General features: G+C 38.3%; 1 protein-coding gene across 1 annotated transcript in view; it reads right to left on the bottom strand.

The window, feature by feature from the left end:
- The window catches only part of LOC149201412 (U2 small nuclear ribonucleoprotein A'-like), a 172,789-nt gene extending 147,661 nt beyond the window's left edge, over window positions 1–25,128 (bottom strand). Inside the window, exons 1-2 of the mRNA XM_089402943.1 lie at window positions 24,727–25,128; window positions 7,484–7,524 (exon numbers count right to left, since the gene is read on the bottom strand). Coding sequence (XP_089259069.1) covers window positions 7,484–7,524; window positions 24,727–24,808 — 123 coding nt within the window. The 5' untranslated portion in view covers window positions 24,809–25,128. The remainder of the gene's footprint in view (window positions 1–7,483; window positions 7,525–24,726) is intronic.
- Between the last annotated feature and the right edge of the window lie 2,691 nt (window positions 25,129–27,819).

Genomic DNA, 27,819 nt, shown 5'->3' on the forward strand with positions numbered 1-27,819 from the left:
AACAGGTCAGATTTGACCTCCAATCAGTGCGGTCATCAACCCAAACAACTCGGCCTCCAACAGCAAGGAGAAGCAGCCCAAAACAGTCCGAAAATCACTGTCAAACTTCAGTCAACTGCAGTCAGCCCTGCGGCCAGCCCTAGCACAGTCAATGCTGGTCAACACAGGGTCAAGGAGGGGTCCAGAAGGCTGCCCAGAACTGCGGCCTGCCTAGGAGAGGCAGCCTAACCCAATCCGCACTCAAGGAGAGAAGACGCTGTCCAAAAACGCAGTCAAAACCCTTCTGCAACTTTGGTCAACCTTAGTCAACGCTGCCCTAGCAGAAAATCAGATTCGGCCTTCCACACGTGAATGCGCACCCAAAACAAGAGAGAGAAGGATGAGATGAGATGGTGAAATGAAGCCATAAGGTCTCCTCCTTTTATAGCAACTTTTGAGGTTAAGTTTGGGGTGAAAAATAACTAATTTGCTTGCTGGCCGACCTTGACAAATTATCAAAAATATAAATAAATTCATATCTCCATATAGACATGTCGGAATTGGATGATCTTTAGATCAATCCTACACCTCTCGAAGAGAGGAATCCAAGAAAAATATCAGCTGCTCCAAATAAGGTGACCCATATGGAGTTTGGCCCTAGTTGCCAATTTTAACATCTATAGTCAAACACTTTTAATAATTGTTAAATCATCTCTAAAGAATGACTATAGGAGCAAGATAATTTTTTTCTAAATCTGGGTTATTGAAGAAAATCATTTTTATTCTAGAATCATATATTGCGTAGTGGAACAAGTAGATGTTGGCTCAGAATTATTAGTTTATCAACCCAATTTTATTAAACATTTTACAATCAGCAGCAAATCTGATTCATGGCTTAGGAAGTACTTGGACAGCAATCACATTTTTATATTTTATCTTTCATTAAGTTTGGGGCAACAAACTACAATTTCCTACTTTTATGCTTTCAAGCACCCAATGTTTTAATGCTCCACATCAGATTTTAAAGCAATTAATACATCATATGTAATAATTTTCCCAACAAGCACCACTCAAACCATAAATCAACCAAATAAGATCTTAGAACATTTTAAATCTTGGTTCCCTTCTCCATGCCATTTCTTTCTCTACTGCATCATTTGTCTCATTGGATAATCAGTGGGTCAACAGATCTCCCTCTGAGTTAGCACCCTAGTCCAAGACCAATTACCTCTACAACAGAATTCAGGAAAAGTCAAGGATTCCCCCTTTCATTTGGTTGTGCGAATCCAAAAATGAAAGGTAAGCCACTTAGGTCACAGGTGGTGGCTTGCTTACTAGTTGCCTTAGGCATTCCTATTTGGAAGATTATGACTTTTCCTTTAGGGAATGTCTGAGAGCTAACAATATCAATAGAGAGGATTGCTTTAAGCTCAGATGCACTTTGCAACCTGTTATATATGTGCTCGGCAACAATGACCATGTGTAAATTACTATTTTAACACATTTGTTGGGTTGAGTTAATGTCTATTTCAGTTTCCTCATTAATCCTAATTATAGGAGAGGTTGGCTTCTAGCTAATCTTTCTTTAATAAATTTCACCCCAAAAACATGATTATTTATACATGCATGAGGCTGCCCATTTCCTTTATTGAATTTGACTCCTAAATATGATCCCGTGATAGTGATCGAAAAGTCGAGAAGACAAATACCCTAACTCAGCTTTCCAGCTCCTGCTTTTTAAACCATTCTGTGTGAATAAACATGTTTAGAGAACTCTTTCTTGTTGTTAAAGCTATAAGAGGCCAATCACATAAGTCGTTAAAAAATATGAAGCGCACCAATTTAACTAATAACAGCCAAGATAAAATATTTTATTAATAATTGATAGATGATGATTACATTTTTGTGAGAGGCCCTAGCTATATACCGCCTTATGTGCCTCTTGGTGAACGGGCATGATCAAAGATCATGCCCTTTGCCTAATAAACTATAACTAACTAATTTTTTACATAACATTGCCTTCCTCTCAAAAGAATGCTTTGTTCTCAAAGCATACATAACAACGGATGTTGCTGGCAAAATGCTTCAGTTTCCCAAGATGCTTCTTCTTCTAGTAAGTCCTTCCACTTGATTAACTATTCCTTGATTGTACAAGATCGAAGCTTCCTTTCTCTAGTAGATAAGATACGTCCTGGTTCTAAAATGACCCTTCCTTCATCATCTAGGGATGGAAGCGTTGTTTGCGTTGATTGATGGTCGCCCAGTGCCCTTTTTAGGTAGGAGACATGGAAGACGTTGTGAACGCGACTTTTCTCTGGAAGGCTTAAACTATATGCAACTTGGCTGATCTTTTTATTGATCTGATATGGTCCATAGAACTTCGGTGCCAAATTATTTTTTCCTTTTTGTTTCAAAGACAATTGTTTGTGGCTGGAGCTTGACAAATACCCATTCTCCTACTTCAAATTCTCTTTCAGTTTTGTTTCGGTCTGCTTGTTGCTTCATACAGTTCCTTGCATTATTCAAGTTTTCTTTTAGGGTTTGGATGATTTTTTGGGTTTCTTCTAGTTGGTTTTTAATAGCATGTAGATTTGTCTGGACAGTAGCTAGATCCTTCCATTTTGGGGGTTCATATCCATACAAAGCTTGGAATGGCGTCATTCTTGCTAACATATGATAAGTAGAATTATACCACCACTCAGCGAGATGCAACCATTGAGCCCGCTTATTTTGTTTTTTTGTAGCATAGCAACGTAGGTAGGCTTCCAAACATTTATTGACAACCTATGTTTGTCCATTTGTTTGAGGGTGATAAGCGAAACTCATATTTAGATAGGTTCCTATGTGGTTGAACAATTCCTTCCAGAAATTACTCTTGAATCTGGCATCTCTATCACTCAGAATGACTTTCAGAAAACCGTGTAATTTATATATATTTTTGCAAAATATTTCAGCGATTTGTTTAGGTGAGTTTGATTTCTTTATTGCCAAAAATTGAGCACATTTGGTGAGTCTGTCAACCACTACAAAATCTTGTCCTTACTTTCAGATACAGGTAATCCCTCAATAAAGTCCATTGATATTTCTTCCCATTTCTGATTCGGAATGTTTAAGGGGTGAAGTAACCTAGGTGTCATAATATTTTCACTTTTATTTCTTTGACATGTGCCACATTCTGCTACATACTTCTGAATATCGCGACTCATCCCCTTCCAAAAGAATGATTGATGTGCATTGTAGTAAGTTTAACGAATCCTACATGTCCGGCTGACAGTGAATCATGTGACTCCTTGAGTATCTTGGATTTAAATTTGGAGTTTGCATTCAGATAGATTCTTCCTTTGTACCATAGAATATCATTCTTCCATTCAAATTTTGAGTTGTTTGGAAGGTTATTGATTATCGCAGTTATTTTTGGATCCACAACTGAGACTGCAAGTAATGCTGGCTCTTCGCCCTTCCTAGATAGGGCATCTACTACTACATTGTCTTTTCCCCTTTTATGTAGTATCTCCATGTCAAAGGCAACAATTTTTTCAATACATTTTTGTTGTTCTTCAGAAAGTGCTTTTTGTTGAAGGAGTTGTTGGACACTGTTATGGTCCGTTCGAATGGAGAACTTACTTCCCAAAAGATATTGTCTCCACTTAGCCAGTGTGTGCATAATAGCGAGCATTTATTTGTTGTATGTGGACTTGAGACGTTCTCTTTTATTGAATTTCCTACTTTCAAAAGCTATTGGATGCCCTTCTTGCATTAACACTACACCTAAGTTGCAGGAAACGTGGCCCTAGGGGGCGTTTCGCCAGGGGAAACGAAACGAAACGCGTTTCCGGCCGTACGGCCACGTTTCCCGAAACGGAAACGTGGCCGTACGGCCGGAAACGCGTTTCCAGGCCGTACGGGCCACGTTTCCCCCAAAAAAACATTTGTTTTTTAATTTTTTTTTTCTAATGTAGATCTCTTACATTTGTTTGCCCTAGTGTTGATATGCAGTTCATGGTAATGTTAAATTCTTAAAGTAAAAGTGATATTCTCCTTTATTTTTCATTTTCATCCTTTTACTTAAATTTTTAACATTACCATGAAATGACTCAGGATGTTTGAGAGTGGTTTCGCCGTCATTGGATTTCATATGGAGAAAGTAGAATTTTAGATCTTACTCAAAATCCAGCAGACTTATCTGTTTTTCAAGATTTCAGGATTGGGGGGATTTCAATGTTTCCATTGGATTTTATCATGTACTAGGGTATGGAACTTGTATTTAATCGAGAGAACAAAGCCCTCTATGCAGGGGAGACTCCCAATAATCAAGAGAATGTAGGGTACTAGGGTATGAAACTTGTATTTAATCAAGAGCACTAAGGTCATTCGACTATGTAGGAGGAGACTCCCAATCAACCACGAGACAAAAAATTAGAAATTTCTCGTGGCTGATTTTGGATATTTCTATTTTCATTATGTGATTATTCATGAGTAAATGTGATGTAAATTTAGATACTTATAGTCTATGCATTGACAATTGACAATTTTATCATAATGTAATAAATTAGAATGTATCATATATGCTTTATGATTGCACATATTTCTTAAATTCCTAATATATATATATATATATATATATATATATATATATATATATATAGATATTCGCGTTTCCCCGTTTCCAAAATTTGGGGAGGTCGCGTTTCGTATCGCTTCCCGTTTCGGAAACTCGTACCCGTTTCCCCGTTTCGTGCAACCTTGCACTACACCTATACCGAAGTTGGAAGCATCACACTCGTTCAATGTCGTCAATGTCAATGGCCAATTTCAGCGAAAGATTGATTGACTTGGAGAATAGGATTAGTAGCCACTCCGATAATTTCAACAAAAAATTAGTCGATCTTGAGAGTAATTTTATCAGGCATTCTGACGATATCAAGAAGCTTCAGGATACGATAAATGGGATAGAACTATAGCTTGGGCAGAACCAGATCCAATCTGAAATGAATCATAATTAGACATCAGCATTGTTGAACAACTTGTGTGGAAAGCCGAAGGTTACACCCGAACAAATACTCCAAGATGAGGGAGGTAATCAACAGCACAATTCATCAAATTCAACAAATTCATCAGATTCTCACAAAAAAGCGGAATCTCCAAAAAAATCAGCCACGCCCCATCAAGGAAATAGTAACGCGAATTTTTCAAATAAGCAACTCTGGGATACATTCACCAATCAATACCCTCTTTTCGCTCCACCGTTAGCAACGTATCAACTTAAGGCAAAAATCGAGATGCTCAAATTTTATGGGAACGAAAAATGCAGTGTTGCGTGGTTGAATAAAGCAGAAGAATACTTCGAGATTTACGACATCGACAATGATGACGAAAAGATTAGGCACGCTTCCATGAAAATGGAAGGAGAAGCATATAATTGGTATATGTGGTGGGAGAAGACGACAATCGCCATCAGTTGGAGAAAATTTAAGGAATAATTCTTTAAAAGATTCCAAGGTGTAAGGGAAGAAGAGTTCTTTTCAACACTCATTAGATTACGACAAAAAGGAAGTGTGGATGAGTATACTCAAAAATGGGAGACCTTAGTAACACGAGTACCTGGGTTATCAAAATCTTGTCTAATTCAATCATACATCTCCGGACTTAAAAACTCATATACAAGTAGTACTTGAGCTTCATGACATTACGTCAATAGAAGTAGCAAGACGAAAAGCAAAAATTGTTGAAAAGAAATTTGAACAGATATTGTGGTCAAAACCAGAAAAAAGTATATTCGAGACGAAGAATGCCCCAGTCTATGGATTCAAATAATACAAGATATGTTCCACCACATCGTCATGAAGGTGATAAATCTAATGTGGAAATACAAAGGATAAAAGAAGGCAAATGCAAATGCTATGGCGAGAAGTGGGACCCTAAGTATAGGTGTGCAAAAGGAAAAGAATCAAAGAACTTATACAACTGTGAAGCAACTAATGATTCAAACAGTGATGATTCCGACATAGAAGAAACAGAAGATGCCCAAGAATTCTCTCCAGAATTAGATGACGGAAGTATTCCACAAGTGTCACTATCAGCTACGACAGTTATATCACAACCTCAGACTCTAAAATTGAAAGGACATATAAAGAAGAACAACGTGGTTCTCATCGACTCTGGTAGCACCCACAATTTTTTAGATGCAACCGTAGCAAAGAGACTCAACATTTTCTCATTTCCCTTACTGAACATGAAGGTGATGGTAGCTGACGATAAGAATATTGAAAATGTAGGGAAATGCCATAAGGTTAAATTGCAGATACAAGATTTTAATTTAGAATCCCTGTTCTTCACTGTACCATTAGGAGGAGTAGATGTGGTCTTAGGTATCCAATGGCTACGAACTCTAGGCACTTATGCTGCCAACCATCAAGTACAGTTCATAAGATTTAACTGGGGAGGGCAGAGGTACAAATTATACGAATTCCTAGCACCAAAGAATCAAATTGTATCGTCATCTCCGATGATGAAGATGATTCGAAAAGGAGCACTAGCTTATGTAGTACAATGTCACCAATTAGAAATGTTATATGCAAACATGATCAGCGAAGAGTCACCAGAAGTACAAGATCTAATTCAGAAGCATGAAAAGGTATTTCAAGACCTGCCTATGAAAATGCCTCCTAACAGGGAAATTGAGCATACAATAGAAGTAAACGCAGGATCAGACCCCATCAACATCAAGCTATATCGATATCCACATCACCAAAAGACTGAAACCATGTTTTCCTAGAAATTCATGAGAAAGGCTTCAACAATCATGCAACCCTCCACATTATTTTGGTATGCCTCTAGGCTTTGTTGCTTAGGAGGTTCCTTGCGCAAAGAGTTTAAATAAAAATTTAGAGATTTCTTAGAACTTAGTCATTCTGACAATAAAATTGCATGAAAAATTGGGATATCTCTTAGAACTTAGTCATTCTGACAAAAAAATTACATGAGAGACAGCCATGACTACAACACGATACTACATGACTCATATAAATATCTTGATAGCTAGATTTCAACACAGGATATGCACTTATGCACCATAAGGAACTAATCTTCAAGACAAATAAAGAGAATTTAATATACAAGAAAAATAGATATCTATACCACATTATTTTGGTATGCCTCTAGGCTTTGTTGCTTAGGAGGTTCCTTGCGCAAAGAGTTTAAATAAAAATTTAGAGATTTCTTAGAACTTAGTCATTCTGACAATAAAATTGCATGAAAAATTGGGATATCTCTTAGAACTTAGTCATTCTGACAAAAAAATTACATGAGAGACAGCCATGACTACAACACGATACTACATGACTCATATAAATATCTTGATAGCTAGATTTCAACACAGGATATGCACTTATGCACCATAAGGAACTAATCTTCAAGACAAATAAAGAGAATTTAATATACAAGAAAAATAGATATCTACACATTCTTATTGTACAAGTATCAAGCAAAGAACAAGACAACATACCTCTGTTGCTCCCATGTTCTCGATAACTGCAATTTTATTGCCTGTAAATTTATATAGCGAGCATATGTAAGAAAATATTTGTAAGACAGACATTTGTTCAATGCAATAATAAATGATATAAAGGTCTCCTCAAAGGAATTCTTTACACCAACTTGCGTTGCTTACAAAATATTTATAAATATTAAATCACCATAGTATAATAGATGCCTAATAGAGTTCCATCAGCACATTAATTATATTATTTATTTAAATAGATCAGTCTACATTAAACCCCAAATAGTCAACAAAATAATTATCATAAAATATGGAACAAAGGAATCAAAATGTCTCATGAAACCTCAAGGTTAAATCAAAATACTAACAATTTACATCTCTATGGCATAGAGTAAACATGTTATGTACCAATTGGTTGGGGCTGTTGGAAAAGTAAGTAGGTTTGGTCTTCATATTTGTCTTTGTACTCATGTCATTCTTATGTATTTGTCAAAAGAAGAAAAGAAAAATATTTATTAAGCATGGGTTTCATGCTCAAAGATTTTTGTCAATAGGTCAAAGCACCCATTGAGTGCTTCTAGGTTTTTGTCATAAGTCAAGGTCTGTGTTATTATGTATAAGACCCATTTGAGTATATTGTACCATACAAAAGAATTTAATTTTGTGTCATCGTGTCCTCCAATCACCAAGTCGGCTCCGCCATAAGTCGGCTCCATTGGGGCATGTTTCATGGATGACTATATATAGGACAGATTTCGTCCTCATTTGTGAGAGAAGTCAAGCAAGTTTGATCTGGGATATTACAAGAAAAGACAGCGAAGAACTAGACGGGAAGTGAAACTTGAGGAAAAGAAAGAGACCTGAATTCATTTGCTCACACATGATGAAATGGTTAGGGTTACTGAAATAATTGCAGGGCCAAAGATGGAAAACGAGTTGCAGACTTGTAGTTGCAGGGCCAAAGATTGAAGAATGAAATTCAGACCTATGATTGCAGGACTGAAATATTGGCTTGTAGCAGATTGACCATCTTTGACTTGAACTTGATTGAAGATAATTTTGGAAGGGCTGACTTGATGATTGACGAAGGTCTAGGTCTAGGTCTTTGGGTCTTGGAAGTCTCATTTTGGATCTGATTCTATAAGAAGTGGATTGTTTGGGTTTTCCCCAAGTTGTGGGGTTTTGCCCTGGCATGGAGCCTATATCTTGTGTCTATTGTATCTTGTGATCTTCATATTTACATTTTGATAATTGCTTGATGAAAGAGAACACAAAAATAATTAATAAGAAACCCACAATGTTCACAAGTAATTATCAAGCTAAGCAAAATCTCAATACTCTACATCTCCTTTGCCAACATGGTATCAGAGCCAAGGTTGACAAAAAGAGGCTAGAAGTTCACAAAGTTGTTGGCATTATGAGAAGAGAAGAAAAGGATTCTAATACAAGTCTGACTGTGAGCTAATATAAGATCTCTATTCCTAAGTTTGTGGCATCAATCAAGCAAGTAATTCTTCCTTTTCTATTTAAAATCAAACGTCTGCTATCCAAGAAACTTGTAGATCTATTACGTCCAAGAAAGAAAATCTGTCATCCAAACTTCTAAAGAGCCAAAGTTTGTGAGTCATTACAGGGGTCCGAAAGGAATCTGAGGTCCGAGGTCTGTGTTTTTCACAAAAGGATCTCAAGTCTGAAGGGTCTGAAAGTCTGACGAATTCAACAAGTCTACTAAAATCCGGGATATATATATATATATATATTACAAAGGGACTGAAGTCTAGAAGGTGAATCTAGGCCAATACCTAGAGAATGAAACTAAGTTTTATATCTTGAAGTCTAAATGTCATTCTCTGATCATTATAAGGCTGAGATATATATGCTATCCAAAAAACAGTCCAGACCATTCCAGACTTATATTAGGTCAAGGTCTGCAAAGACATATTACAATAATCATACGAAGCATCAACACATCTGCAGTGACAATGTCAAATGCAACTTTTTTACAAAAACTTTAGTCATAAAGGAGCAAGTTCTCAAAGAGTAAGCCGGATTTTGAAATCTAGCTATGCTCATGGAGGATTTGTTCTTACAATGAAGCAGCTAAGTGAGGAAAAGTTATCATTTTGATCAAAGAAAAAGTGTAGGCCTTATGGCAGACTAATAGGCCTAGTGAGGCTACAAGAAAAGTTATACATCCAAGTGTGGAAACATCACAAGGTTTCTCTCTGAAATAGCACAGATCTGAAGCAGCCTAGACAAAGTCAAGGAAGAGGTGTCTTTACATCTACTTGGGACTGTTTTTAGTTTCCTTGGTGAAGCAGGCCACGGATTGTGAAGATGAATTGGGTTGGTTCTGTGCACAGATTTGAGGAGTACTGTGATATTGCAGTCAGGTTGTTTCTCTTTTGGATAGGGACGAAAGGCCTAGGAAGCATCTTAATCTAGGCCGCAATCTTAGAGGAGGACAGCGCAGGATTAGAAGGTCTGAAAAGAGCCAAGAACACAGGTCATTGAGTTGTTTAGGAGGTCTGAGGTAACCCTGACCAGATCTCAGAGTTTGCACAATGGCCAAGGACAGGGAGGAGCCTACAAGAGAAGAAAGCGAAGCTTTCTGAGGTGACTTAGGCCAGCGCTGGTAGGGCTGACGTGGTCTATTAGCAAGCCCTAACCTGGGCTGAAATCCAAAGAAGAAATTGCGCCAGGCCATGACGAAGAAATCTGGGCAGATCCGTGGCACATTGTGAAGGCTAAATCTCTGTATTGCAGGTCAAAATATCTCTATCCCTGTGGAAGAAGATCCAAACTCCTGTAGCAGTATTTTTGGGCTGGCCAGAAGTGCATACAGTAGTGAGGAAAGAGCTTCTGAAGACAGTGAAGGGATGAAGCATGTAGAAGGACTGTGGGGAAAGCCTAGCAGCAAAAAAAGAGGCACAGAGGCCGAGGACAAGAGGAATAAAAAAGGTTGCAGGAGCAAGGAGGCTGCTAGTAGGTGTCCTTATATGCCATAGTTTAGGGCTACTTCAGTATATAGACAGTCACCTATGTTCTGCCTTAAAAAAATCATGTGACATTCAGTCCTGATTTTTGAGATGATTGGAGAATTGTACTTGTGACCCTAAATAAAGAACTGAAGATTGTCACCTACTATGGACAGTGATGTGTTTTTAGGGCTGATATGAAGGAGCTGTCGTAAAGTGGAATGTGAAGGTCTGTTCATAATGTTTTAGACAGCAGATCTGGAAGCCCTAAGTATAGCAACTGAGGATATGTAGTGTTGTCTCCAAGAATGATTTTCAAATTGGTATCCCTCTCAACCAGATTAGAGAGCACTTCTTTATAGCCAGTAAAGTGCCTTGAGGCACCACTATCAACCGACCAGCGATCACAAGAATCTGCAGGAAAGGAACTAGAAAGAGCAAAAACAAAAAAGTATTATAATTGGGTTTCAGTTGCATTGTTATCATAAATTGGGTTCTTTGAGAACATAAGCTCTCTTTATGAGTAGAAGGAGCTTCTCTTCGTCTTCTATAATCAGATTTGTTGGAACGATTGTTGAAGTTGGATCTTGGTGCTCTTTTGTTTTCTGGACAATCATGGGCATAGTGGCCATTCTTATGGCAGTTGTAGCATTGGACTTTTGATAAGTCTTTCTTCCATTTAGAGGAACTGTTGCAAGCAGGCTTTTTCGAATAGCAATGGCCTCTTCTTCCTTTCTTCTTCTTGCCTTGGACAGCAAAGGCAGTAAGTTCTCCCTCATGTTTGGGAATTCTTCCTTTGGAAATCATTCTAGCCTCTTCTTGACTACACTTTCCCAGGAGCTCATCAAATGTAAGAAACTTGTCATTATTATTGATGATAGTAATAAAAGTTTCCCAAGAAGAAAAAAGATCTCTAAGCGTAATCAGCATCAGCTCTTTATCATAAATAACTTCAGCACCAAAATTTGACAGTTGAACTTTGATTTTTGACATTCTCATGAAGTATGCTTGAATTGTCACTCCTTTGTTCATCTTAATATCCTTGAGCTGACTCTTCAGAGTAAATATTTGACTCAAGTTGTCCACTTGATACATTCCAATCAGCTTGTCATACATTTTTTTTTGGCTTTCTTCAAGTTGGAGGCAAAAGTGATGAGGTGGTCTCCCATAGAATCAAAGATAATCCTTTTAACCTTGACTTCTCCTTTCTTGTATTTGGCCTTGATAGCAACATTGGAGTTTTCAGCTGGTTCTGCTACCTCTCCTTCAAAATACTCAAGAACATCATGTTCTTCAAGAGTAATATCCAATTTGCCCTTCCAAGGGAAAAAGTTTGAAGCATCAACCAGCTTCTCTTCATTCTTAAAGTAAGAGGAAGACATCTTGATCTGCTCAAAATTTCAGCAGCAAATAGAAAGGGATGGCAAGAGATATTTCAGCAATAAGTGAAATGAATAAATATTTAAGCAGAAAATGAGCAGCGTGTGATATTTCAGCAAAAATTGGGTTTCAAATAGAGTGGACAACACTTGATATTTCAGCTAAAAATGGGTTGTAAATAGAGTGGACAGCAACAGATATTTTAGCAGAAAAAATGGGCTGCAAATGGAGTGGACAACACTTGATATTTAACAGAAAATGGATTGTAAATAAAGTGGACAGCAAGAGATATTTTAGCAGAAAATGGGTTGGAACAACACTTGCCTTCTTGAGTTTGTCTTCACCAAAGCTCTGATACCATGTTGAAATTCTAAAGTTCTATGTCGTAACAGTTATTTGATCCAATAACTTTTTAATATGCAATATTAGTTAAGCAATTGTAGATAGAACACAAACCATATACATAATAGAAAACGGCCAAGAACTCAATAAGACACAGTGAGTTTAGGTCCAAAGAACGGGGGGAAACCCCCAAAGGGAAAACCCAATCAATTTTTCTTCTATTAGAAATCAAATGTTCAAACTTCAGCAAAGATACAAAATACAATGAGAGAAAGAGCAGTAACTAACATCGAATTACTTTTGCTCACCAAGTCGGCTCTTACTCTTCAAGACTCTCTCTCTCTCAATTCTTCTCTAATCTCTCTAGTTCTCTCTCTCTCAAGTTCATACTCTCCTTTGACAATCCATAAGTGAGTTGTAGAGGAAATGTGACGCACCAATATAAAGGAAGAGCAAGGAGGTCGAATTCAAGAAGGAGTAACTCCCATGCCTTGAGGAAAAGTTACATAAGCCAAAATAGGAGTGTAACTTGTGCCATAAAGGAGGTATGCTTGCCTTAGTAACTCATGCAATCAAGAGGGAGTATGCATGCCTTAGTGACTTCTTCCATAAAAGAGGAGAACACATGTCCTAGTAATTCAAGCCACCATTAAGGAGAAGTGTAACATATCCATTAAAGAGGTGTAAGAGGAATCTTTATGACGGGTCATTCAAGTGCGTAAGAAGTGTAAGAGGTGTGTAAAAGCATTAAAGAGAGAGAGGGAGAGAGTAATGTATCATTGAATGAGAGAGTTTGATTTGCCATCAAGGAGAGAGATGTGAGGTGGCATGATCGAGTGCCAAGCAGGAGAAGTGACATGTAATTCCGCTTTAGATAATATTATTGTATCATACGTGCAATAATAATAATTTTAATAATATTGATGATCAAGTTAAAAATTAAACAATATAGATTGATCAACGATAAGTTAAGTGATTTTCCATCATCTATACATGATTACTAATAGAAGCAAGGTAAGTTACTATATTTGGAAAGTCATGGTTGAAATGATATACATGACTTTCTACTTTCGGAAAGTCACTCTCGAATTGTTAGAAACGAGATTTTATGCAAGGAAATTCATCCCTTAGCTATCAATTTTCAACAATTAAACCTAGATCAGCCACTTTGGTAGATATGATTGGGTTTTCTAAGCCCTCACATTCCCTGATATGCATAAATGCGAACCACTCAAGTCAAACCCTTCCCAGTATTGTAACTATTGAACACAACAGACTAGTCTTCGTCCTCCTTTTGGGACAGAGTCAACCCATGAAGATGCTCGAGTGCCTACAGGAGCATAGATCCTTGGCAGATTGATTCAATCAAACCAAAGATGCATAATAAGCTACACGTATCTACTAGAGAACAATCGGTCTTATTGGCATTTCTTTTCCCATTCGTGAATCATCATAAGACAGCCTACTCACGATCCAAAGTCCATCTATCTCTACGGAAATCTTCAGGGAAGTAACCCAATTTATTAAAATTATTTCCCTATCTATAGCTCAACACAAGACAGTGGGACAATCCACACTTCTGTTATAGAAGGTTAGCATAACTTTACAATTGGTAAATCCTAGTTGAGTTTGGTTTCATGTTGTAGCTGGTCAATCAATTCATTCATTCAAGATTGTTTGCAACTATTGAGTTTGACTAAACAAATTTACTTGGATTAACTAGTTGGCAACACTGCATTGTTTGGGTATTGTGATATTGAAAAGATAGTATTGTTTACTGAAGTCCTATATCATTTCTTGAGCAAGTTATTTGTGTTATTTCCTATACAAGAAGAACGAAGTTTATTGAAACCCTAGTTATAAGTAAACCCTAGGGAAAAATCTATGCAGGACATTATGCATTTAAGGATTGGTCTGTCAGTGAATCAGTCTCTCTTTTGGTTTTGTTCAAAAGGCATCTTGGCATCAATTTGCAAACATCTGAGAACAAGGTCAAATCAAAAGCAGAAATCTTCAAGCATATCCTTGACATAAATTAGAAGTAGACATCAACAGGTACACCAGTGAGATTTTATGCTTCAGCTTATTTATGTATTATCTTGACAATATGCAAAAGGCAATTCTATAGTTGATTGTTCATCTAAGGTATTTGTCAGAAGTTTTGAGTTTGGCTATGTTGAAATTGCTATTGAAGTAAAAGACAAGAAGCAATTCTAAAGTTTGAAAAGTCTGATTTGAAGCGCACATTAGCAGAAAGGGTTTCATTGAATAACTTTGTAAGTGGGACATTGTCCCTAGTACAAGAGCCAACAAATAGTTTCTCTATTTTTATATATATTTTCAGGGTGTTTGCGTGTTGCAAGGCAGGAGAGTGAAGTCGCCTTTAGGTTGTAGCCTGAAACTACTTCAGGTTGGCAAGTTCGTGCTAGGGCAAGTTGGAGCTTGCAGGGTGTTGAAGCATCCTATCAGTTGCAATTGATAAAACCAGGGCGATGGAGCATCTTTCCATTTGGACCTGATAAAACCAGGGTGCAAGATCGTCCTTTCAAGACATGGAGCTACCTGATAAGCTTGAATGTTTTTCTAGAGTACTAGGGAGTTGGGGCTTCCTTTTTAGTTGGAGTAGAAGCATTTTTGTACTCACAAAATATTAGAAAAGTGTTCGATGGTTTTTCTTGTGGAAGGGTTTCCACCTAAGTCACAGGACACGTCCCCCAGGGTCCCGTGTCCCGTATTTTACGTATTGGACATGAAAACGGCCCTAATACGTGTCGAATACGATTTTCAACGTGTCATGAAAACTTGAATACGTATTCTACGTTTTCCGTCGTGTCCTAAATTTCGAATACGCATATTTGGTTGGTAGAATACGTTGCCCTAACGTATTTCGACAGGTTGAATATGTACCGCGAAAAGAACATACCCGTAATCAGTTTCCATTGATCCAGGATCAATATCAACATCCTAGCATAGGGAGTACAGTAGTACACGATGCGTCCAATAGTGGTACTATGGTCCCTATCGTCATTTCCCTACTCATTGGCCAGATTAGAGGTACTTCCCATGAGTCTTGGACTTCATATGTAGGATGTGTCGGCAGGAGAAGGTGAACCATTCATCCTGCTCATATGCCATAGGGGAGGGTGAACCACTTAGCCTATGCATATGCCACCATGGGGTATCACAGGTCAAAGTGAGCCATTCACCCTGTACACAATGCAGCACTAGGGGAGGGTGAGGCACCCTACGGTCGCTCATCGCTCCAAGAAGTACGCCAAGCCCCCCGAAGTTCCCAGAGCTCACTATCCATCTCATACAAGACCCTCATAAGAGGGTCACTCCAAGACTCTAAATCGTTCATGGAAGGTTAAAAAATTTGACCTTCCCAAGGGACTTCGTAAGAATATCGATGACCTGCTCATCTGTTGTACCATATCCCAGATAAAGTGGTACCTGATGTCAATATGCTTGGAGCGATCATGAAACATGGGATTCTCAGAAAGACAAATCCCACTCTGGTTGTCACAGAAGATCACGATGGTATCCAGCACATGTCCAAGCAACTCACTAAAGAGCTTACTCAACCACACATCTTCACAAGAGGCCAAACTAGCAGCAATGTATTCAGCCCCAGTGGTGCTTAAAGCAATCGAATTCTTCTTCCTGCTCATCCATGATATTGAAGCATAACCTAGAGAGAAGCAACATCTTGATGTGCTTTTGCAAACCACCACACTCCTAGCCCAGTCAGCATCACAGTAGCCATGGAGCCTCACATTCCCGGTAATGTATCTCAATTCATAAGTGATTGTGCCCCAGAGATATCTCAAGAGATTCTTGGCAACAATCCAATGTATATGATGAGGCTCGACCATAAACTGACTCAATGTGTTCACTGCAAAACATATGTCCAGACGGGAGTTCATCAAGGGCCCTATGAGTTGGTGATACCCAGAAAGATTTCCCAAATCAGGCCCAGCAGCACTTCTGCATAACTTCTTGAAGTTAAGTTCCATCGGAGCAGTCACGGACTTGCAGTCCACCATCCCAAATATTTCAAGTAGCTTCACAACATATTTTCCTTGAGAAAGAAAAATCTCCCCTAGCTTTTGCCAAACCTCCAACCCTAGGAAGTAAATGCATCAGTCCTAGGTCCTTCATATCAAATTCAGAAGCCAACACTCTCTTACATTAATGAATAAGAGGGCCTGAACCTGCCAGAAAGAGATCATCCACATAGAGTACCAAGATGAGAGGTCTATCATTCTCAACCTTAAAGTAAAGGTTCGAATCAGCTTCACTTCTTGTAAATCCCAGCTTCATCAGATAGCTATCAATCCTCTCATACCAAGCCCGGGGTGCTTGCTTCAACCCATAGAGGGCTTTCTTCAACCTGCATACATGTGTCTGACGATCTTGAACTTCAAACCCCTCAGGTTGTTCCACATAGACTTCCTCCTTAAGTGAACCATGCAAGAAGGCAGTCTTGACATCCATCTGGTGTAGATTCCATCCTTGCGAGGCAACAAGGGCTATAATCGAACGGATGGTGGTGTAGCGAGCAATGGGTGCAAATATCTCATCATAATCTACACCTTCCTTTTGAGAGAAGCCTCGAGCAACAAATCTGGCCTTGAACTTCTCAACACTTCCATCAGCACCATGCTTGATCTTGTAGAGCCATTTAGAGGTGACAACAGATTTGTCCTAGGGTCTAGGGACCACATCCCAAACATCATTCTTCATAATTGACTCGTACTCTTCGTTCATAGCATCCTTCCATACTTGTTGCTTCACAGCTTCTTCGAATGAGCAAGGTTCAGACTGAATAATGGTGCTCATAGCAGTTAAGTACCCTTGGTACCTATTAGGCTTCTTGCTTTCACGAAATGTCCCCCTCGGTGCAACATGTCTCTCGACATCTTCGAGAGTTTCCCTCAACCATGAGGGTCTCCTTTTGGAGGAGGAGGATCAATGGGATCCATTAGTTCTTCAACATCGGGCATCGGCTCATCCTGCAAATCTCCCTAATTTCCTGCATTTGCTTCTTTGTCCTTCCTTGGAATAAGAAGGTTGCTAATCTTCCTTAAGGCAACATCCTCATTGAAGGAGATAGCATGACTCAACTCTACTTCTCTTTGACCAGGCACATAGATTCTATATGCCTTAGAAGTTTCATTGTAGCCCACAAAAGTTCCTTTCTTCCCAAATGCCTCCAATTTACTTCTCTTTTCTTTCGGCACATGAAAGTATATGGGACTACCAAAAATTCTAAAATGAGAAACATCAGGTTTCTTACCAATGAAAACTTCTTCGGGAGTTTTGGAGTCCAATGCTTGATGAGGGCATCGATTTTGAACGTACACAGCAGTGTTGGCAGCTTCTCCCCATAAGAACTTTGGAAGTCTTTGATCATGAAGCATGGCACAAGTGGCTTCTATAATGGAACAATTCTTCCTTTCAGCAACACCATTTTGCTCAGGAGTATATGCAGTAGTCTCCCTCTTAATGCCAGCTTCCCTACAATAGTCATTGAATTCATTTGACTCATACTCGGATCCATTATTGGTCCTCAATATCTTGATCTTCTTCTCTATTTGATTTTCCACCAAGGCTTTGAAGGCATGGAACCATGAGAATATTTCGTCCTTCTTCTTCAAGAAATATATCCAAGTTTTGCGAGAGAAGTCATCCACAAAGACAACATAATATAAATATCCTCCTAATGATGTCACAGGCAACATACCAAATAGATCAGAATGAACCAATTGCAAAATGTTTGTGGTCTTGCTATCACTTGAGAGGAATGGTCCCCTTGTATGTTTTCCCTCGGCACACCCCTGACACACACCTTCATGCTCTATTTTGAATTCGGGCATACCTGTAACCATCTTCCTTGCATCAGGTAGAGCCTTATAGTGAAGATGAGCAAACCTTTGGTGCCATAGTTCGAATTGAAGAGATGTGTCGCAAGACATGGCTCCCAATGGACTTCCTCTAGCTTGATATAAATTGTCAACCATGAATCCAAGAGTAAATGCTTCTTTGAAATTTCTTTTCCACACACGTACCTTTCCATCGATGAATGCCACCTTGAATCCTTTGTCTTCCATCGCCGAGATAGACACTAGATTCTTCTTTAGATCAGGTACATATAGTACTTCTTGAAGATGAACGGTGTTACCTTGATTCAATTGAATGGTAACATTCCCAACTCCCTTCACGGGATAGGTTCCATTGTCTCCAAGGATAATTTCCAAATTTGTATCCTTCTCTATCAGATTTGAAAGATCTTCCTTGTACCTGGTGAAGTGCCTTGAGGCACCACTATCAATCAACCAATTTCCCAAAGTATCCAGAGGAGAGGCAGTAGAGAGGGTAGATATAAGATAAAATTCCTTTTGCTTAGAATTTACAACATTAGACTCATCATACCTGGAGTTTCTTGTTCTTCTAGAAACTCGATCATTTCCAAGTTGAGTAGCGGAAGCATTCCTTTTCCCTTTGTTATTGAACCTGCCATTCCTTTGATTGTTGTTGTTGCCCCTGGAATGATTGTGATCATCATCATGAGATGTGTCCCTTCTATTTGGACACTTCTTGGCATAGTGACCAAACTTGTTGCAAACGAAGCATCTTCCTTTCCTTCCATTTTTGAATCCTGATCTTCCTTGACTGTGCTTCTTTGAACCTGCATTGTTCTTCCTCTTGGCACGAGCGGAGAATGCGGTAGGATTATTCCTATTCGAAGGCATCTCTAATTCCATCATCCTTGTTTCTTCTTGAGAACATCTAGTCAGCAATTCTTCAGAACCTAGAATTCTGTTGTTATTGAGAATAGTAGTGTTGAACACATGCCATTCGAGAGGAAGACCTCCAAAGGCAATGAGAGTGAGCTCCCTATCAACAATAGCTTCACCAATCGAAAGAAGATCATATTTTATCTCGGGAATCCTCATGAAGTAGGATTGAATATCCTCACCTTTTCCCTTCATTATATCCTTCAACTTGTTCTTGAGGAAAAGAATTTGATTTGCATTGCTAGATTTGAACATGCCAACCAACCTGTCATATATCTCCTTTGATGTATTCAAATCAGAGATATAAGCAACTAAGTGCTTATGAATAAAATCCCTGATGATCTTCTTGGCTTTGACTTCACCTTTCTTGTACTTTGTCTTAGCAGCAGCCGGTGCATTCGAAGGAGGTTCCAAAATCTTTCCCTGCACATAATCCATTACATTTTGCTCTTTTAAAGTCAAATCAAGAGACATCTTCCATGCATGATAATCAGACTTCTCATGAAGCTTATCATCAGACTTGAAGTAGGATGTGGAGGCCATTGAGACTTGTTCTTGATCAGTGATTGCTCCTCTTAGTGATTGCTCTTCACTCTTGCTTGGGCTTTGTCTTCACCTCAGCTCTGATACCATGTGAATTTTAGGATAACAATGGTACGTTCTATGCTTAGAGCAATTTTACTTCAATTTTCTTTATTAGCCCAATATCATATCCAGTATAGCAATCACATCAACATGATAGTAAAATGCAGATCGAACATAAACAATAACAATAGAAGACAAGCCAACACAAGAGGACACAAGATATGGCACTAGCCATGGACAAACCCCAATGTGGGGAAACCCTTGATCAATTATTCAAAAGTTCAGTAGTGAGAGAGTACAATTTACAATATTCACTTGCAAAAATTGGATTAGTCAAAACCGCAGAATTTGAAAGAACTAACCAGAAAGTCAACGTTGGTCAACAGGCCTAAAATTGACCTCCAAAACAGCTCGGTCAACATGCCTAAAATTGACCTCCAAAACAGCTCGGTCAACCTTGGTCAACTCGGCCTCCAACAACAAGATAATGCAGCCCAAAACAGTCCAAAAATAACCAGTCAAATCTGGTCAACAAAAGTCAACGCAGCAACTTGAATTAGGGCAGTCAACACTGGTTAATGCAAGGGTCAAACTGCCTCGATTTTTGTGCCCAAGATAGTGGCCTGCCCAAACAGAAGTCTCCCTCACAAAAACAAAGTCAAACAGGTTCAACGCCGGTCAAAATCAGCCTCCTGAAATTTCGATTAAATCTAGTCAACGCAGCAGCTAGAAAAGTGTTAAATTTGGACAACTAGGTCCAAACTCCATGTTCTGATGCTCAGATTAAGAGGCTAATATTTTTGTTGGATTCCTCTTTCTGAGAGGTGTAAAATCCATATAAAAATAGTCTTAATCCGATGAGCAGAACTTATATTTTGAATTTATTATTCTTAATAAATTATATGTGCAAGGTCAGCCAGTTTTGTAATGTAGGCTCTCATGCCCAACAGATGTGTCACACACCCTCATTGATGGATATATATACAGGAAAAGTTGGAGAGAATTTAAACACAACAAAAAAAACTCACATCTTCCTCTCTCATCCTAAAGTACGAGCTACCTGGAGGACGAATTTCAGCCACACGTGGGAAGGACGAAGAGGATTTTTCTGCTGTTAGGGTTTCTGCTGCTAGGGTTTCGCAGAAGTTTGACCAGCGTTGACTTTGGTCAACGCTTGGTCCAAACAAGCTGAAAACTTGTGGGAGGTTCGATTTTTGAAGGCCGTACTATCTGGCACAAAAATCGAGGTCAAAGGGTTGACCATTTTGCTGCTGCGTTGACTTTTAGCTTGCTGCTCCTGCGTTGACTTTTCAGGACAGCGTTGACTTTTGTAGAACTGACTTGGGTTGACTCATCTACTGGTTGGAGGGTTGTTGTGACATATGCTGGGCTGGCTGACCAAAGGAGACTTTGCTGGTTGAAGCATCCTGTTGACCGCCAAAACGAACACATACATTTTTCTTGTTTCAGATTTGTCTTCTGTAAGATCTGCTTATATGTTCTATCTGCATTTTGCTTATATGATTGCTGTGAGAAAAGTGAAATTGCTCTTAGCATAGAACATCTACAAAACTTTACAAAAAGGCAGTGTTCCTTTCGCACGTGTGGAGAGAGAGAGGCCTAGAAATTTGTACCCAATCAAAGAGAGAGAGAAAGATGAATGAGATGAGATGCCAAAATGAGGAGGAGGCACCTTGTATTTATATGCAACGTTGAAGGCTGGAGGAGGCTAATTTGATGGTTGGTCGACCTTGACAATTTGTCCATAATCAAAATAAATTCATAACTTCATTTGTACATGTCAGAATGGGATGATATTTAGATCAATCCTACACCTTTCGGAAAGAGGAATCCAAGAAAAATATCAGCTGCCTCATAAGAGTTGTCTAGACTCTAAAGTGATGTTTGGCCCTAGTTGCCAAATTTAACAAGAGGACTATGGAAAATTCAACACATCTAGCTCAAAGTCTTAAAAACTCAGATTCCTCAACCTTATAATGTGGTAGAAAGTGAAAAATCTTAACATGCCTAACCAATGATTTTGGTTTGAGTGAACGGCTCATCTCCTCGACCTTATAATATGGTAGAAAAAGCTTAACATATTATTTTGGTTTGAGTGAAGGTTACATTTTTTTAAAGTTGTGGCAAGCGAGTTCAACAATCAATACAATGAACATCAAGGTACATAAAGGGTTTCATGCTCTTGAATAAATGTCAATCCCTTACACTCATAAATGATATATTCAGTGAAGGAGCATTCAAGGAGCAGAGGACTCGGTGACTGGAACCCTAGTCATTGGTGCCCTTTGGTTCGTGTGCCCTTTGGTTCGTGTCGCCTTCATTCATCCTCTGAGTTTTAGTTTTATGTGGTCGTCGAACATTATCTGTTGGTGGCTTCATTTGGCATTATGTGTGGCGTATGAACACAGGCTTTGTTGCTGTCGGTGCCACTTTCTTCGTTGGTGTTGTTCTCATCGACAATTTTCTTTGTGTGCTCTAGTGTCGATGCTTGGGGTGGCTTCTATCCTCTTGCCTGGGCTTCTCTGGCGTCGTCTTCCCTACTTTCCTCTTCCTTCTATCACCACCCCTAGTTCGTCGCAGTTTTGTTGGCCTCAATGGATTCTAGTGTGGTGTCGCTCCTAGCTCCGAGGGCCTTATTTTCCCCTGCATTTGTCTAGCTGGTTTCATGGGCTCTACTATCCTTTTCAAGGTCTTTCAACCCTTGAATTATTTGTAACCCTCTGGGTTTTGGCAGTGGGCCACTGCGCCCTGTTTATTGTTTACATGTATCGAGACTGTTCTTGGCCAGTCCTCTTGCAAGTTTCAGCCCTGTTTTTTGTTAGTATGTTTGGTTTTGGGGTTTCCCTAAGGGTGATCCTAGGTTGTTTTTGTCCCAGCGCTTGATGTCACAAAGGCGGTTTTTTATGAACACTATATGCACATACAAAATGTAATTATGTTCTCTATTTGGATGAATAAAATTACGGGTTTTTTTCTAAGGAAAAAGAATAAATGATATTCAATGAAAATGTTGCAATCCTACCAATCCCACAATCTTGAAAACTACTAAGCCTACTGAATTTTGAGTGAGATATGGATTTTGTCTTCCTCCATATAAGTCCAGTAAGGTTGGAACCACTTTCAAACATCTAAAGGAAATGTCAATTGTTGTTTAAATACTTTAACATTACCATTGATTGCCAACATTTATATGGTTGAGTTAGGTTTCTTTTTTATGTTCAGAGTTTAGGAGGGGGGAGGTTAGTTTTATAGCCAATGGGGGGTTGTTTTGGGAGGGAAATAGCCCCTGGTTTCTTCCTGTTAAAATTGGCAACCAGGTCAAAACTTCATGTGGGTCATCTTATTCATGGCTAATAATATTTTTATTAGATTCCTCTCGTCGAGAGGTGTAGGATTGATATAAAGATCATCCAATTCCGATAAGTATTCATGGAGATATGAATTTATTTTGATTATGGAATTATTATCAAGCCGACCTACAACTCATGTAGGCTCAGAAGCCCAACAGTCACATCTATTCACCCACCAACATTGTGTATAAATATAAGAGGACTTTTCCTCATTTGGACTCACTCATCTCATCACATCTCTCTCTCTCTATTGCGCAGATATGAGTCTCTTCTCTACTACGCTGAAATGGGTCTCTCTCTCTCACACATGTGAAGCCAGAAGCTGTTGAATTTGAAGCTGCAACTGCAGAAGTAAAGATTGACTTGTGTGGCCTAGAAGATCTCCTCATCTGAACTGCGCTGTAGGTTCATCTGAACCTCCTCTGGAAGCTGAAACTTTTGGTGGTGGAATGAAGTCAATCCAACTGTCGGTTTGTGAGATATGGTCTGCCCTAGTTTGATAATGAAGCCGCTAATGCTGATGCTACTGATCTAGGGTTTGCTACTGCTGATATGAATCAGATTTATTGTACTATTTCTCTCTGCTGAATTATTGAAGATAAAAGAAGATTTGATCAAAGGGTTTCCCCACACATTGTGGGGTTTGTCCCTGGCTAGCCGCCACATCTTGTGTCTCTTGTCTTGGCTTGTTTTCTGTTGATCGTTTAATGTTCTATCTGCACTTTACTTTATGTACATGTGATTGCTAATCGGTGGAATATAATAAGAAAAAGAAGTAAACTGTTATAAGCATAGAACATACCATAACTTAACACTTCCAAAACCAGCTGAAAAACTGCCATCATGGGTCGTGTACTCCCCCCACACTTGTGAAATCTGACCAACCACTTCAACCAATTACCAGTTCAGACTGGCTGGTTTTCAAAACTATGCTCCACTACAGCATAGATGGATAAATTGAACATTGACTGTGACAATGCATCTAGAGTAAACCCAAGACTAGCTGACAAAGGACAGGTTGCTGGAGAAGCTGGTTGCTCTGTACCCTGTTATGGAAGAAGAGAAACAAGAGGAGAAGCTCTCCAAGCAAGACATCTCTCACAGACTGGAGTACCTGACAGACTTTACTGCAAAGCAGCAATCACCAGCTTACACGGGGGAAGAACAAGGCCCAACAAGATCAAGAAGGCACCACCATGGTGCATCATTTTATGCCAGCTATCCTCTGTTTTAAATTTCTGAAATGTGTCTTTGCTGGTTCTGGGTTTCTGTTGAGTCTGGTTCTGTGTCCTTGTTAAGGGGATACTGTTTCAAATATCAGTTTAAAATACAGTGATATTTAGGGGATACTAATTCAAATTCTGGTTTATGCTATTGTAATTATGATGGAAAGGGAGTACCGCACGTGCCCTGACTTCGTTAAATATAACGGTGTGAATAAGAATGGCAATATCCGTATAAGTAGGGCAATTTGTACAGGCCCTGGTTTGGTTTGCAGATGCAATACATGTAATGTGCCTGTAACTCTCGAAATGAAAGGTTTTATAAGATAAATAAGTATTTATTTTATTCCAACGAAAGAAGAAAAAAACAAACGCTAAAAGTGGCATTTTGTCGTCAGTTAGACAATAAATGGTGCCCTAATTTATTCTATAAAGAGCCCTAAAATGTGGTCTAGAGACCATGTTCTGCATAGCAGCTCCTCTGTTCAAATGCCTTTTCTCTTTAGCACACTCTGAAATTGCTCCGTATTTTCCTACTCATGCTTTCAAACAAATTAAAAAAGAACGTACCACGAAGGTCAAGCTCCCGCTCGCGTACTGGATTGAAATATTGCGGACAGCGATAAATTAAGTCTGCCGTTATCCTCACCATCCTTTCCTACTCCCTTACTGTCCACGAAAAACCTTCGAACTAATTTTACCAGCACTGCGACTTCATTAATGGCCCATTCTCAGCCAATCCACTGAAAATAACCGTACATGGCCTTTGCCACCAGAAGAGAAAAAAAACATTCAACAGCTGCGGATTTTCAGTAGAAATGGCAACTTCAAGCCCAACAGCAAAAATAACAGCCAAACCAGTGTGTTATTATTATTAAAAATTCTAGATGTCCTCTAGGTTAACGATAATCAGTCCATCCACGGTAATTCTTTGTGTGAAGCCCAACCCTAACTATTTTGTTTGGGGTCCTTTAATTTGCTAATTTTAATGGACGGTTTAGTCTAGGAGGAAGACCCCACATGGAGGAAGAAAATGTCTTTTTTTCGAAGGATTTAATATGAATAATCTAATTCTAAATTTATTTTAATTCTTTACATCGTGTATAGAGGAACTAAATTTCTCAAAATGCAAATATTTTATTTAAAATTAAATTACAATTGTTGCATTTTATTTAGAATTTGATTTAATAATCTAATTATAAATTTATTTTAATTTTTTATATAAATGTTGTATTTTATTTAGAATTAAATTTCTTAAAATCAAAACATTTTATTGACTAATATATTTATAATGTTATTCATGTCACACCAATATTTTAGATGAAACATTAAATTAAAAATGATAATAATAAAATATAAAGTAAACTCAATTAAAAAAAATAATAATAACAGATCAAAAAATTATATTATATTTTAATTTTATTAATAGAATTATAATTTTGTTTTAAAATAATACATAATATACATCATATTAAAATAAATTTAAATAATTAGGGAGGCAAGTGTGGGGAGTCATTTTTCGCCTTCACAAAGAAAGGGAGATTCAATTTCCTAGGGTTTAGAGATTTCTACAAATAAACATATTGAATATCTAGCTTTGTGACAAGGCAGTATCTACCTTACTCTAAAGGAATTCTTAAATTGATGGTCTTTTGCGATTCAACGATTGTGATTCAGCGATTGAATAAAGTAAAAGAGATCATTGAACAAATCTTAGCTCCTATTTTTGCATCGAATTAAGTTATTATTGGATCAATTTAAATTGATTGAGCTCTTCCATGTCAAGAGGAACCTCAAGACGGTTGCAGACTCTTTGGCCAACCAAGGAGCTCTATTAGAACAAGGTGCATTAAAGATTGATGAAGGGGATTCGCTTAATAAGGCAATTCCATGAGGAATAGATTTGGAATTTTTTTGCCTCAGACATTCTTCGAAATTAAATTTGGGATAAGGCAATGGGTCTCATCAAATCTCTCGGTCACGTATTATTTCGAACCGATATTAATTGTTATAAATCCCTCATCTCTATGGCAGCCATTATCTAACATGGAGCGACGAGTTCGTGCGGCCACCTGGGCAGTGTTCGTTATGTTTCGTTGACTAAAGGACAGATGGAGAAGCGAATTAGTGGTCAATAAATTCGTTAGATTGTGGGAGGCCTTTATTCCTACATTCAAGATGCAGATTGCATGTGTGAGAACCTTTTGTTGAGAAATCTAGGGCATTCAAAGATAACAATTTCTCTACTTGATAATTGCTTGTGATATGTTTTTAATTCTTAGTTTATGATATTTTCTTCGTTAGCTTATTAGTGTGTTCTCTTCATCAAGACAATTACGAAAATAAATAAATACAAGTGACATAGTATGTAGGCTTCTTTAGCCAGGGCCAAAACCTCTCACCTTTTGAGAGGAAAACCTGATCAAAATTCTTCTTCTAGATCTTCAATTGATAAGTATCAAGACCATGACACAGACCCTTGACTCTAGTATCCTCCCAAGAATCTTGTCACTAACCTTGATGCTCTTTCTCTTCCTTCCTTTGCCTTTCTTCTTGGTATAGAACTACTCTCCTCGATCCCTTCTAGAGAAACCCAGTCTCTATTCTTCTTACTGCTTCTTCTCGGCTTTTCCTAGAGAATCTCAATCTCTAGGTCTTCACTAGATTTCTCTAGAGAAACTTTGTGTCTAGATCTTTACTTCGACCCTCAGAACAATCCTTCTCTTGTTTCCCCAAAAGAAACGTCCTCCTAGAAGAAAATTCATCTTTTCTTCACACTTCTTTCTAGACTGAATTTAGATCGAGTTTCTCGCTTCAAATGGAGGTTGATTTAGGTTATTTATACACCTCTTAACTAGGTCTTGAGGCCGACTTGATAGTTGGAGTTAGGCCGACATCATATAGAGAGTTCCTTCATCGTTTGTACGCTGACTTGAAGGGGTTAGGTGACAAGTTCTTGGAGGATACTTTTACATAGACAATATGACCTTTTACAAAGTGTAACATGACTTCATTTACATGACAATGACTCTAACATTTTATGACTAGATGACAAATAAATCCTAAAGACTCTCAATGGGAGTCTTGACTCAAAAATCCCTTGCTCATGAAACCCATGAAGCAAGTCAATATAATAATTTTATTTTATTTATTTACATCTCATTACATAAAATCATAATTACATGTCATTATCGAGATCGAACCTAGTTACACTTTTCAACACTCCCTCTTAACTAGGGAGGTATTCATAATGCTACTTGGACTTTCTCAATCCGAAGAATCTCTCATAAGAAGAATTTGGATTTGTAACTCATTTGTATAGCATCATATCAACCAACATTGTTATATAGCAAGGCCTTGACTAAAAGCTCTATCTCTCCACAAGATCATAGAACAATGTGTAGAAATTTCTCATTTCCCACCCCGGTTTTCAGTTTCTCCTTATTTCTCCCATATAGTTAAATGCCCTTTCCCATAACCATACATTTAACAAGCTGGAAAAAATAAATTTGCTGAAAACACAAATTCTGGAAATTTTACAGAATGCTGGAAATTGTAGAAATAAAAATCAACAGTAATAAACAGCCATTAAAACACATTTAAACACTGAGATTTTTTGTCAATGTGACCCTGGAAAAACCCCCTACAACTCTTGGGGAAAAC

Source organism: Pinus tabuliformis, chromosome 2_1, assembly GCF_031772625.1.
Source record: "Pinus tabuliformis cultivar Carrire ecotype Pingquan chromosome 2_1, CPIR1, whole genome shotgun sequence".
NCBI classification, from domain to species: Eukaryota; Viridiplantae; Streptophyta; class Pinopsida; order Pinales; family Pinaceae; genus Pinus; species Pinus tabuliformis.